Below are 13950 nucleotides of genomic sequence, written 5' to 3' on the forward strand. Positions count from 1 at the left end.
GGGGCGGGGGCTCCGCCCACCGCGACGTCACGGACGGGGCGAGGCCAGGGGCTCCGCCCACCGCGACGTCAGGCCTGGGGGCGGCTGCCCGTGACGTCGGGGCCTGGCCGGGTCGTCAGGAGGGGACCGGGGCGGTGGCTCCGCCCACCGTGCCGGGCGAGGGGGCGGGGCTGGGACGGGGTGCGGAGAAACTGAGTCCAGCGGTCACCCGACTGCAAGGTCCTGGGCCCTCGGGTCAGGGTTCTCGGTGCCCCTCACAGGTCTGCACGGGTTGCGGACCCCAAAGTGACAGCGCCAGAGCGCTCTCTCCTTTTCTACAAAAGGACTCCCGGGCGCCGTTTAACGATCTGAGAAAGTGTGGGCGGCGTACAACCTCGGAGCGCGGCTCGTGTACTGCGTGGGAAGACGCTCGCGGGAGAGATCTGGAGGGGGCTCATTCTTGGTTCGGGGGCACACTGGCTCCACGCCAGACCCTGGGCGCCCTGCCTGTCTGGCTAGTTGTTGCCCTGCGGTCTCAAGCCCCAGCAGAGGGGTGCCTGGGGTCCCTACATGACGACTTCACACCCCACCTGGCCTCGGGGACGTGGCCCTCACGGCAGATCAGTGGTGCAGCCGGAGGCTGCTCTCTGGCTCCGGTCAGGCGCATCGTGCCACGGGGACGTTGGCAAACGGACGTGTCCACGCACAAGCAGAGCTACCTTTATTGGCACATCAGGCCCTGATGCTTCAGGGGCTCCAACATCTCTCAGAGGCCTCAAGGAGCCCCTAGGACTGCTGTGTGTGCAGGGGTGCCAGGACCAAGTGCTCCACCAGCCGCTGCCAGTACACAGAAGCCAGAGACCTGCCCCCGCCGCCTCCCCACCCCCCACCCCCCACCCCAAACACATACAGGTTGGGTCCGGCACAGACGAAGCTGGACCCATGGTGCACAGGGCGCTGGGCCCCAGCCCGGTGGGGAAGAGCCCCCGGGAACTCTAGGAGCCCGGTCGGTCTCTGAGAAAGGCCCACAGCAGAGGCGGACTCTAGGGCGCATCAGAGTGAGGGGCTCCACCCATCTCCGTCAGCATGTCAACAGCAGGGCAGTTTGGGGAAGCCAGACTGGGGTACCGAGGCCGAGGTGAGGGTTCGTCCTCCTAGAATCAAACCACACACCGTGCAGGTGGGGGTGAGCCCAAAGGGCCGACCCAGGGCCAGGTCTCTGTGGCTCTGTGCCGCAGGGCAGCAGGGAGCGAGCAGCTGGCCTGCTTGGAGCCCTCGGAGCTGCCTCAGCTGAGGGGCACCACAGGCAGGTCTAGGCAGCTCACCGAGTCGGAGCCCAAGTGGGCCGGGGCGCTCTGGAAGTCAGCATACGTGTCCTTGGAGCCATCTGGCAGCTCCTCCTCATACTCCGTCTGGTAGTCAGACTCGTCTGGGCGGAAGGGAGGGCCGTGTGGGTCCCCTCTCAAGAGCAAGGGCTATGCCATGGTGGCACAAGCCCCTACCTGCCACTCATCAGGTCCAGGGGCTGCTAGAGGGAGCCTGGTGACCAGGGTGGCTTGCTGGGCACACCAAGGGTCAGAAAGAGATGTTGCCACCCCCACCTGCGGCTGTGCATGTCCTGGGCGTCCAACTCACCGTCCACTGTGGCTACTTTGGCAGGCTCAATGCGTGACACAATCTCAGCAAGGTCCGTGAAGGAGGCATTGGGGCAGGTGAGGACCTGGAGGGCCGAGGTGGAAGAGACATCTCTGTGACCCTCTATGGCCCTAGTTTGCTAAGGTGCCCAAGTTAACTCCTGGAGTTGGGGCAGGGGCACAGAAGATGGGCAGGGGCCTAAGCAAGCCCCCATCCCCTTCAACCATGAGTGCCAGAAGAGTAGAGAGCCAGAGTGGGGCAAAAAGAGGGGATGCTGAGGCAGAGGCCAAGAGTTCACCCCCACGGGGTCACACCCCTGCCCTGTCTTCTGGCCCCTGAGCAGCTGAGGGGGTGTGCCACGGTCCTGCAGAGTGCAGGGAGTTCTGCGCCTCTCGGGCCCACTGAGGCAGGAAGGGAAGGAGGGTGCGAGCTCTGGCACTCACATCACACGCCTTCATCTTGCTCGTTCCCTGCCGGTCCTGTAGCATCTTTTCCAGCACACCACTTCGACCCCAGATGTCAAACACTGTCCGCCCGTGCTGATACCCCACTTCCTGCACACACACCAGGAGCCCCCACTTCTAAGCTCTCAGAAGTGAGGGCACGGAGGCTGGGGAGGGGGCAGGCAGACACTGGACCCCGCCGACCCTCCGCACCCCAGCTGCACTCACGCAAATCTCGTTGAACTTGCCAAAGTCCAGAGTACCGTAGCTGTCGATGGGGGGCGCAGGTACTCACAGTACTCACTGTTCTTCACCATCTCCAGCTGCCGGACGCAGCACACATAGGCCAGGCGTGTCTGGATCTCTGCCATGTTCAACACCTGCTGCCATCAGAGCACCTGAGCAAGGCTCTGCGGTCCCTACATGGCCCCATGCGGGCACAGCTGCCTGGATCTTGTGCCCTGACCCTCTCCCTCCCCTCCCCTCCCCAAGGGGAGACACATCCCTGATAGGCCTGGGAGGGCAGGTGCCCAGCCAGGGGTCCTGGAGATGTATCCTGACAGCGTGTGGAGCCTCTGGGCCTGTCCCCTTTCCCCAGAGCTGGTCCAGGCAGGATCCTTGGCAAGGACAGTGAGCAAGCTCCGTTGGCCTCGGGGCCTGGAATGCACTACAACCCTCCCCCGCCCACAGGAGGCATTTGGGCAGCAGCACACCGCCCATCTTGGGGCCAGTGGTATGAGAGCATGGAGAGACTTCAAGGGAAGCTACAGAGGAGCACCTGATGACCTGGGCACTGTGCAGAGCTATGCCCCCCACCTTGACTTTTGTGGCCAAGGGGTTCCAGCGCTTCCACAGCAGCCACCATCCAGACAGCGCGTCGCCATAGTTGGTGAGGTCCGTCTCATCCTGGCTGCCCACATCAATGGCAATCACCACCTTTGCCCCCATAGACCTGGCCACATCCGCTGGGGAGAAGACAGCCTTGGTCACCACCCAGGACAGGCACATAGAGCCCCGGGTGGGAACAGGGCTTGGGAGGGACGGGGAGAGAGCCTGCATAGCACTGGGAGCCAGAGGGTCTCCCCTTGGGCCTGTAGAGAGGCAGCCTAGTGCACAGAACTGTCCAACAGGTGACAGGTGTGCCCAGGGGAGGGGCCTCACCCACAACAGACCTGGCACTTTCTGGCTGTTAGTTCTGACTGTGGGCACAGATGGGACATAATTGCTCTCAGCTCCTCTACTTGGCCCTTGTTCTGAGTGCTGCTGAGCCGACAAACAGGGCCATATGCTGGGAGCACACGGTGCCCGAGCTAGTGTGCACGAGGGCGTGCGTCTGTGTGTGTGCCTGGACGTGTTCCCCGGACTCTGGGAGCACCTATAACCCCCCACCTCCTGCTCCAGGGAACACTGAGGGAAACGTGCCACTGGCCTTCCCGGGAGTGGAGGGGGCTGAGGCAGGGGTGGGGGCAGCCCCTCCCCACCCACTGCAGCACCTGGGAGGTTGTTGATGTAGCCCCCGTCCATCAGCAGGTGTCCGTCTTTGGGGTCGCAGAGGGGAGGCAGGTAGCCTGACAGAGACATGCTGGCACGCACGTACCTCCACAGGGAGCCTGGGGGAGAGTCGGGGGGCTGGGGCAGAGGTCACCAGGGCCTGTGGCAGGGGAGCTTCGCACTGCCCACGGTGGGTTCCTGCCCTGGACCCTCAGCTCAGAGCCCTGCTAGCGTTTGAGTCCTGAAGTCTGCACGTCTGGCTCTGGCGGATGGCCGCAGGCCTGAAGACAGACACCCCTCCTGTTCTTTCTCCTCCACAAGGGAGGCCAGGGTGGCTCTGCAGTCTTTACACGTTCCACTGTGTGAGCCACGTCGTCCCACTCACCTCCAGAGAGACACATGCAATCAGCTCACAAACCGCTCTGCCCAGGAAAAGGGCCCTCAGCTGCCACCCATGCATCAGCCTTCTCATGGTCCCCAGCCCAAGCAGTCTACCTCTACCTCCCGATTCGAACTCATAAAAACACATGCCCTGCATGTGCCCTTCATTACACCCCACGGCCCAAGCAGGCCCTTCACCCCACTCCTCTCTGCTCCCAGTTCACAAAATTTCTCCACCTTTCTGTGTCCAGTTTGGACTTCTCAGTGTTTTTAGGCTCTTGGTTATGTCCCTCCCCATTTCCTTCATGCTCACAGCAGGATCACCTCTGTGTTCAGATCTCCCTGAGTGTCTTGCCTCCTCCAGGTCATCTTGGTGCTTCATCCAGTTCAAGGAGCTGCCACGCCCTCTACCTGCAACCCGCCCCCCCTGGAGGTGCTCTTTCAATGTCCCTCCCCTGACCACTCTGCCCTGAGTGGGGGGCTGTGCCCTGTGCATGCCTGAGCCCGTATCAAGGGGCACCCAAGGAGGAGGTGCTCACCATCCGTGTGGACCCGCATAGCAGAGGCTGTGATGTCTGTGGTGATGGTAAAGTAGGGGATCCATAGGTCCTGCAAGGGGGGGGATAGGACTTAGGACATCCTCCCTGACGGCCAGCTCCCTGACCCTGTAGGCCCAGGAGCTTGAGGGGATGAGGAGGACGCCAAGCACCCAGACACAAGTCAGGCTCAGGCTGGCCGTAGGCTCCAGCTGAGGCACCCCAGGGTGGTCCTTGCTTTGGGGGGCACCTCGATCTGCCGGTCCTTGAAGACGCTACAGATGCTGCTATTAAAGCCGGCCCCCGAGAACATGGAGGTGATGGGGTAGGTCAGGTCCAGCACAGTCTTCACCATCGACGTCATGTCCTGAGTGGATGGGGCACACATGAGACCCCTGCAGAGGATGAGGGGCTCACACCCCGCCCCCACCTGCTGGCGAGGGTGGCAAGGTGATCCCACAGGAGCCCAAATCCAGAAAAGGGAGCAGGGACACAGCACACATCTGTGCTTCCTGCAAACAGAACAAGAGTGTCTGGGAAGCGTCCTGAGGAGTCCCCCAGGAGGAGAGAATTCCAGGGCCTGAGCAGCAGCAGGGCCTTGAGGTCCCGTGAGGGTGCCTGCTGACACCTGCTCAGGAGGCCGAGCTAAGGATGAAGCTCCATCCAGGACCCACACTGGCAGGTGAGTGGCAGGGACCGCTACCCCCTGAGGTCCCCAAAGGCAATAACACCCGACCCGTCAAGATTTCTCCAGGAGGGGGAGCCGCCCTGCCCTAGAATGCTCAGGGTTGACCCTCACATTCCAGCATGGCAGGCCCTACAACAGGGTCCCGGAAACAGGGCCCTGCTGAGGGTCCTCTCTGCTGAAGGCCCCCCACCCTCCCTCTCTTGTGGGACTGAAGCTCATTCTTCCCCAGTGAGGACGTGGGCCTCTTAGACCTGCGAGGAGGACACGTGACTGACCAGACAGCACTGGCCTTGCCCCAAGAATGCCTGGGTTCAAGGTTATCTACCTTCTTAAGAGTCAGGGATAGAGAGGAAAGGTCCTCCCTGCCTCTGTGTGGACAGAAACAGATGGAGAAGCCTAAAACAGAGGCCACACAAGGGGTGGGCCCCCAGGTAAGGGGGAGCTGCCCCCCAGTGTGTTCACACTGAGATGAACAGAGTGGAGACTCTGTTCAAACAGAGGGAACCCGTGTGCTCCTAGAGGAAAGGGACCCAGAAGCACAGGACACCCCAGGGTCCTCCCTGGTTAGCAAGGCCTCACTCCTGAAGAAGCCCCTGCCTAGCACCAGAGAGCCTGCAGAGTCAAGCCTGGCGGCCCCCACAATCACATCCCCTCAGCACGTCAGGAGGCCAAGGGCCCACGCAGACAGGCAGGACAGAGGCCATCCTGGATGGGATCCATTCTGCCCTGCCGTGCAGAGTCCCACAGCCCATTGCTCACTGAGGACGACAGGGGCATCAAGCCCAAAGCTCCCTGGCCGGTCCCACACCTGCACTGGGCCAGCAGAGGTGGGGAAGGGAGGTGTCCTCCTGGCCTGTGAGCAGACCCTCAACTGAGGCTGAAGCACACTGTGCCCACACCCACTGTTCTCAGAGGCCATCCTTAGCGACGAGCTGTGTTTGCTCCTGGACCTCTCCTCGGAGTGGCCCACTGAGGGGTGTCTGGGGTGGCTCACTTCAGGGAAAGAGGGGTCTCTGGAACAGAGTTGGGGCCACACGGATGGGGCAGATAGCCTTCTCTGACACCTTCTGCCATAGAAGATGAACAATTTTCTTTTCTTTTTTAAAAGGAGAACTTGAACACTTTTGACCCCACTCATGGGGCTCTGTGCCGCCCCAGGAAAGCAAGTGGAACTGTGACAAGGGCAAACGGCATCTGTACCTTGAGGACAGAGGTGAGTCGGCCTCCCCACCAGGCTCCAGTCTGCCCACGGGAGCTGCTGCAGCGAGCTCGCTTATAGTGCGGGCTTTTGGGCCTGCATCCATCACCCGGCCAGCTATTAGCAATTTTTTCTTATTTTCTATCTTCCTGATGCCCTGGCATGTGGGGTCTTACAGACCCGGGGAGAGGCTGTCCCCTCGCAGGGGACAATTGGCTCGCAGGCTAGCCAATCCTTAGAGACAGCAGAAGCCTCGCCCGCTGGGAGCGTCTCTCCTGCAAACCGAGCGATCCAGAGCACACACGCCTCAGCCCCCTATGTCACACTCTCACACCAGGTCAATAATCCTCCGCCTGAATCAACCCAGGCCCAGGCACCAGACAACTGGGGACGGCCCCTACACATCAAGCCCACTGGAATTATTCCAAAAGCCCATCCGAAGCTGTTTACCCTGCCCTCCCTTGCCTTTCCCACAGAAACCCCCATAAAGGCTCTGGCCTCGGCCTTCCCCCTGCTCCTCTCCGCCGCCTCGCAGGCATGGGTGCTCCCATGTGGTCCTGTAGGGTGGGCAACTACAGGTAACATTAAACTTTTCTTCCGGTGGTGCTGACCTCTCTGTGTTGTCTTCAGTCACCTTTATAAATTAAGACCAGGCACCAACCAGAGCCAAACCTCCCAACACTGATGTCCTTATCTCTTTTGTGCTTTCCATTCCCTCACCATCCTGTAAACCCCAATCTGAGGCCAGAGCCCTGCAGAGTGTGATCAGGGGCCAAAGGTCCCAATGCCCTCCCGCCCTCCACAGCACCGCAGGGACCTGGTGCTGAGCTCCAGGGAGGGCAGAGACCCCTCACCTCAGCCCACTGCTTGGCCCGGATCCGTATCTGGCTGTAGTTCCGTTCCTCGGAGTATAGAGCGCCCATGAAGGCCCCGATGGACGTCCCTCCAACCATGTCCACAGGGATGCCACACTCCGTCAGGGCCCGGATGATGCCAACCTGGGCACAGCCTCTACATCAAGCAGGAGCACAGAGCAGAAGTAAGCACTGTTGCCAGGAACAGCACCTGCCGTGTGCTGGCAAAAGGACCCAGAGACAGTCATCCCCATCTACCTCCTCCTCCTCAGTGCCTGCCTCAAAGACATGGCCCCAAAGAGGGGCTGCGGCCATTACCGGGATGTCTCTCAGAGCCTCAGCAGTTGTGAAGCAGACACAACGCAGGCTCTACAACCACCATGATTAGAGTCCCAGGGGCCAAAAGCGGCAAGCAGCCTACGTGTGTGATGGGTGAGGGAGTAAGCAAAGTGTGGCATGCACATACAAGGGATGTTGCTTGGCCTTAAGAAGGAAGAAAATGCTAACACATGGATGAACTTGAGGACCCTGCGCTAAGTGAATGAAGCCAGACACAGAAGGACAAGGTCTCTCCTCACATGAGGGACCTGGAGGGGTCAAGATCACAGATACAGAGAGCGGAGGCTGGGGACTGGGGGTGGGGGGTGTGGGGGCAGGCTAGGGTGTAACAGGGACAGAGGTTCAGTTTGGGAAGATGGAAACGGTCCAGAGCTGAGTAGTGATGGTTGCACAATATCGTGAATGTACTTCATGCAGCTAAATTTCACATTCAAAAATATTTATAGTGGGAAATTTTGTGGCATGCATATTTAATTTTTTTTAATGTGTATTCATTTTTGAGAAAGAGAGAGAGAGAGAGAGAACAACCAGGGGAGGGTCAGAGAGGGAGACACAGACTCTGAAGCAGGCTCCAGGCTCTGAGCTGTCAGCACAGAGCCCGACGTGGGGCTTGAACCCACAGACCGCGAGATCGTGACCTGAGCTGAAGTCGGACGCTTAGCCGACTGAGCCATGCAGGCGCCCCACATGCTTATTTTAACACAATTAAAACAAAATTTAATATCACCACAAAAAAATTAAATATTCAGGTATCAGGCTAAGAAATTTTCAAGAAATTGAAGACAAGATTGATAATTTGGCACAGAACTGGAAACTATAGGATAGAGCCAACCACCACTTTACAAGTGGAAAATACAGTGTCTGAGATAAAGACCTCACTCAGCAGGTTAAGCAGCAGACCAGGCTCACTGGAGACCCATGAAGCATGGAGATGGCACAAGAAAATCCTGAGTCCCAGGACACCCCAGAACGGACATGGAGACCGCTCCTTAGAACAGACGTATGGGAGCCTAGAGCATGTGTGGGATCCGGCAGAGGAGTCCAGAAAGAGAAGGGGATGGGCGGAAACGTCTGGACAGAGGGTGGTCTGGTGCAGCCCAGGAGGGCTGGTCTCTCCGTCCTGAGGTCACAACACAACATCTACAACCCCTAACTTAGGGAAAAAAGAACAGTTTAAATCAAACAAGTCAAATTACGGAAATAATAAAGGTAAGAGCAGAAATTGATGAGGCAGAAAAACAAAAGATTCAGTAGAGAGGACCAACAAAGCTAACAAATGGTGCTCGGAGAGGACCAACTCCCGGCCCCTCCTGCGAGAAAAGGAAAGGCAGGGAGGGGGTGTCAGGAGTGAGAAAGGGCGCATCTGCAGAGATGCTTCAGTTACGAAAGTGAGAAGTAGGTGTGAACCTCGTGCCTAAGTAGGAAAATTCAGATCAAATGGACATATTCCTAGAACGACATAGTGTGCCAAACTGACAAGAGAATCTGAATTGTACTATAACCATCAATATAACCGAACCTTTCCTTTTTAAATCTCCACAAAGAAGACGGTATGTCCAGATGGTTTTACTAGTGAGTGCTACTGAACGTATAAGGAAGAGTAACACAAATTTCACATAAAACTTCCCAGAGAATAGGAAAAGAAGAGGCACTTCCCAACTCCACTCTGAAGCCAGCAAGCACACCCACGTGCAGCCCAACCTCACACAGATTCAAAGGGAGTCCAGCAGTGGGCAACACGTCATGGGCCAACGGGTCTACCCTCAGAAGACATCAGTTTTTATTTAAAGATCAATGCAATTCACCACATTAACAGAATAAAGGAGAAAAATTACACGATCGTCTCGACAGAAACACAATAACAACCATCCACGATACACACTCAGCAAACTAAGAAAAGAAGGGCGCTTCCTCCATCTGACACAGGGCACCATAGACACCACAGCCGAGATGACACTCAGTGATGACAGCGAATGCTCTCCCTCCCCTGGGTGACAGGACAAGACATGTGTGCCCCACTTCCACTCGACACTGTACTGCAAAGTCTAACCGGTGCAACAAGCCAAGAAGAAGAAACAAAAGACATATACGTATTTTGGAAAGAAAGACAAAAACTGGCTTTATTCTCAGAAGATATAACTATGTATATAGGAAATGCAAAAATAAAAATAAAAAAGTCATTAGAATAAGTGAATTTAGCACGGCTATAAGATACAGAGCATCAATTTACAAATATCAGTTGTATTTCTATACACTGGCAACAAACACTTTGAAAGTGAAATTTAAAAGAAAACATTTACAATAGGAAAAAAAATCCCATAAAATACTTAGCTGATTCTAAAAATTTATATGGAAAAGCAAAGGACCTAGAAGGGCCAAAAGCAATTTTGAAAAAAACAGAACTCAGGAATTTGCAGTGTCTGATGTTAAGATTTACCATAAAGCTGTGGCAGTGGTGTCGTGAAGGACAGACACGACAGAGCCCACATGCTCTGATGGGGGACACAGCAGCCACGGGGGAGGGACAGTCTACAACCGAAGGTGCTGGCTCAGCTGGATGACCACATGAGGAGAACAGAGCCTTGACCGGCACAAGACGTGTCAGGTGGTTCACAGACCTGAATGCACAAGCTGGAGTCACAGAGCTTCTAGAAGAAGGCAGAATGCCTTTGTGACCTTAGGATAGACAAGAACTCTCAGAAGCCCAGCAGACCAGAAGCAGTAACCATAAAAAATGGAAAATCACGCCTCATAAAAATTAAAAACTATTCATCGAAAAATACCATTGAGAAAACGAAAAGTCAGAGATTGAGAGACAGAATTACTACTAAATATTATCTGGCAAAAGACTTGTATTCAGATTATATAAATAATTCCTCTGAATCAATAACAAAAAACAAACCACCAGTTAAACATGGACAAGAATGTAAACACTACTGTACAAAATGAGATACACAAAGGGCCAGCGAGCACGTGACCTCATTAGGCCCGAGGGAGATCACCAGATGCCCTCACACACCCTTTAGAACAATTCAAAATGAGGTTAATACCAAGGGTTGGCAAAAATGTGGGAACCTGAACTTCAAACACTGTTGGTGGGGGGTGTAAAACGGCACAATGTCCCCCATGACCAGGTAGCTCCACTCCTAGGTATTTGCCCGAGAGAAAAGAACATGCATGCCCAAAAAGATTTGTACAAGAACAGTTATAGCTGTTTTCTCCATAACAACCCAAGCCAAAAAATAACCCGAGCGCCCATCAACAGGAGGAGCGGGGTAAGCAAAGCGTGGCAGACCATGGAATACGCTTAGCAGTGCTGCCGATGTGGCCTGGAGCACACGGACAACCTCACACGCTGGGCCCAGTGTGCGACACAAGCCAGTACAAACAGAGAAGCTAAGGAAGCCAGTGGAACACCTGCATGAATATTCTTAGAGAAATTCAGTATTCCACTAGTGGAAGAAGGAGAGAAAACTATGAAGAAAGCACTGAGACATTAGAAATATTTTAGCAGAATAGAACAATTAGAAGATCCATCTGAGAAAAACCATCTAGAAAGTAGAACAAAAAGCCAGGGATGGGAAATGAGGGAGAGGGAAGACCTGGTTTCTGATCATCAGGAGCTCCTGGAAGAGAGGACAGAGTGGGAGAACATAAAATACGCCCCAGAGCTGAAGTTCACGATTTCCAAATTTGGAAGGGCCTGCTGGGGCCCACCCAGCCCCGTGGATGAACACACTGCCACCAAGGCACACCAAGTCCCTTCAAGGACCAAAATAAAAAGACTCCCCCCATGGCTTCCAGAGGGGAAGCAGACCTCACAAATAAAGTGGGATTGGGCATCTCAACAGCGACACTGGAAGCTAGAAAGACAATGGCAGCACCCCCTTAGAAATTCTCAGGGAAAATTACTTCCATGTTGGATTCCACACCCAGACTGTCATCAAGGACATTTTCTGCTACACAGAGTCTTAAAACTTTTACTTCCCAGATGTCTTCTCTTAAGGAAGTGTCTAGAATATGAACGCTACCCAAATCAGGAATATGTCAAGAAAGAGGAAGGCATGGAATCCAGGAAATGGAGTTGAATGTGGAAGAGAGACCAAGAAGTTCCCAGGATAACAGTTAAGGGAAACTCCAAGACAACGTTACGGGCAGAGCCCAGAGGCGCTGGGAGACCTGGAGGGGGTGGCTCCCACACACGGTGAAGCAGAGGCCACCCGAGATGGCGAGCAAGCTGACAGGAGGCTGATGCTCCGGAGCAGTGTCTGGGCACCAATTAATGACACCCAGGAAACAGAAAAGGGAAATTGCAACAATTATTAACTCCAAGGAAGGAAATACAGCCGTACTATGCAATGTGGTATGACTGAGCCCTGAATAAGCACCACGTCATAGTAATAGAAATGGTGACAACTAGCTTGACTGGCATGGGAACCACACTGGGAACTGAGTAGTGAGGAGGGAGACAGGCAGAAGACAGGTGGTGGATAGATGTACAGATGGACAGATGGATGGCCGATGACAGACAGATGAATGAAGGACAGACAGATAAACTGTGTGTATGGTGGGGGGACGGGTTAGGAGCTCAATAATCTAAAACTGAAAGAACAGAATGGCTATGCTGTTGAGAAATGCAGATGAGCAGAGAGATGACTATGCTCCAAGTGATCTTCTCTGGGATGTCTCTGGGTTTGGTCCCGGGCGAGACAGCAGACGATATGGCTATAAACTAAGTACTATTTTGACTAAAACTAAATTTTCATTGAAAATGCTGTTGATCGTGGCGCCTGGGTGGCTCAGTTGGTCAAGCTTCTGGCTCTTGGTTTTTCAGCTCAGGTCATGATCTGGCAGTTCATGGGACTGAGCCCCATGTCAGGCTCTGCAACGATGGTGCAGAGCCTGCTTGGGATTCTCTCTCTGACCCTTCCCTGCTCCCATGCACAGACGTGTGTTCGCTCTCTCTCAAACTAAATAAACTTATGAGAAAAAAAATTTTTTTAAATGCCATTGATCACATCATCCTGGCCTACAAACCAGGTCCAAGTCTGGGTCAGCTCTGGGCCACCTCACTGTCCTCGTCCCACAGGAAGTAGCCTGGGTCTTGCCTTCCACCAGGCAATGTTAGGTAAATCACCTCATTCTCCAGGCTGACTGGCTCAGCTTTCAAGCAAAAGCACGGCACCAGACGGTGCTCGGATTGTGCCGCATCACTCGGGGCAGGCCAAGTCTGGGGGTGAGCAGGACACCCTGGAGCGAGGTGGCGACTCCCCATGCTGGGGTGAGCAGGGGTGGGGTCTGTGTGTCTACCCACCCTCCTGTCAGGAAGGGTCTCAGGCCAGACGCCAGGCCTCAGAGGTTTCCAGGTGGAAAGTGCACACAGTGGGCTTGGACTGCTCCTCTGCATTATCCCGATCTTTTCTAGAGAAGAGAGTCTGGTCTCCCTTGACCTTGAGGCTGGACGGCATCTCTGACTTTAATTCGCCAGGTGTGAGCACAGGTCTGGCTCCACAGGCAGGAGACAAAACTTTGGAGAGTACCCCCTAAGGGGGGATACTCCTAAGAGGTTTTAATGTTTCCGAGCCACCCCCCCCCCCCCGCCCTCCTCCAGCTCACTCTGAAAGGGATGTCCTTGGAACCAGGAGGTGCTGAGCCAGGCACCTTCTCCAGGGCCCACGGGAGAGAGGCCAGCAGCACCAGCAGGGCTGGGGGGCGGGGTGTATGTATAGTGCTCAGGAGGCCCTGCGCACCTCATTCGGCCAGAGCAGGGGGGAAGCGTGAGGGACTCCACCCCACAGGGCACCCCCAGCACAGGTGTTGTGGGAGGCACTGCTCGCACCTCCTCACTGTGTCCTGGGGCTCCACGTCTGTTCCAGGTGTGTATGCCTCTTTAAATTCAGGAGGAAGGAGGCGTGTGCCACAATGACAAACACAGGGTGGCAGTTATTTGGGTTAAAAGTCCTGTAAGGAACTGATCAGCCCGCAGAACTGAAGAACGCTGTGCTACGTTTGCAAGCACACCAGGACATTGGTCTATAAAGTATGTATTAAAATGGAAAGAAACTCACCTGCAGCCCAATGGGAAGACTGGCAAAGGACAAGAACAGAGTTCTCAGAGGAAGCGTGAATGGCTAACAGATAAGCAGACACTTCTAGCAAAGACAATCAGAACAAATCTACTGCACTGGCAAACGTTAAAACCTGGGGGTGCCTATGGGAAGCACTGCTTGGCAATGTGCACCCAGGGGCTGAAACATGCTTGGTCATGCACTGGGCCTATCTATGGGGACTGCTCCTGGGACCAGCTCAGAGGCCTCTTGGTCAGCATTAGAGTGCGCGTGCACACGTGCACACGTGCACACACACACACACACACACACACAGACACGCAACTGTGGGTGGGATG

At 55.2% G+C, this 13950-nt stretch overlaps 1 protein-coding gene across 1 annotated transcript in view; it reads right to left on the minus strand.

The window, feature by feature from the left end:
* Positions 1-683: 683 nt before the first annotated feature.
* Positions 684-13950, minus strand: part of PNPLA7 (patatin like phospholipase domain containing 7) — a 64176-nt gene continuing 50909 nt past the window's right edge. The window contains 11 exon segments of the mRNA XM_043565516.1: positions 684-1133; positions 1305-1408; positions 1615-1699; positions 2058-2168; positions 2286-2332; positions 2335-2437; positions 2874-3022; positions 3551-3667; positions 4469-4538; positions 4716-4832; positions 7206-7362. Coding sequence (XP_043421451.1) covers positions 1023-1133; positions 1305-1408; positions 1615-1699; positions 2058-2168; positions 2286-2332; positions 2335-2437; positions 2874-3022; positions 3551-3667; positions 4469-4538; positions 4716-4832; positions 7206-7362 — 1171 coding nt within the window. The 3' untranslated portion in view covers positions 684-1022.

Source organism: Prionailurus bengalensis, chromosome D4 (genome assembly GCF_016509475.1).
Source record: "Prionailurus bengalensis isolate Pbe53 chromosome D4, Fcat_Pben_1.1_paternal_pri, whole genome shotgun sequence".
NCBI classification, from domain to species: domain Eukaryota; kingdom Metazoa; phylum Chordata; class Mammalia; order Carnivora; family Felidae; genus Prionailurus; species Prionailurus bengalensis.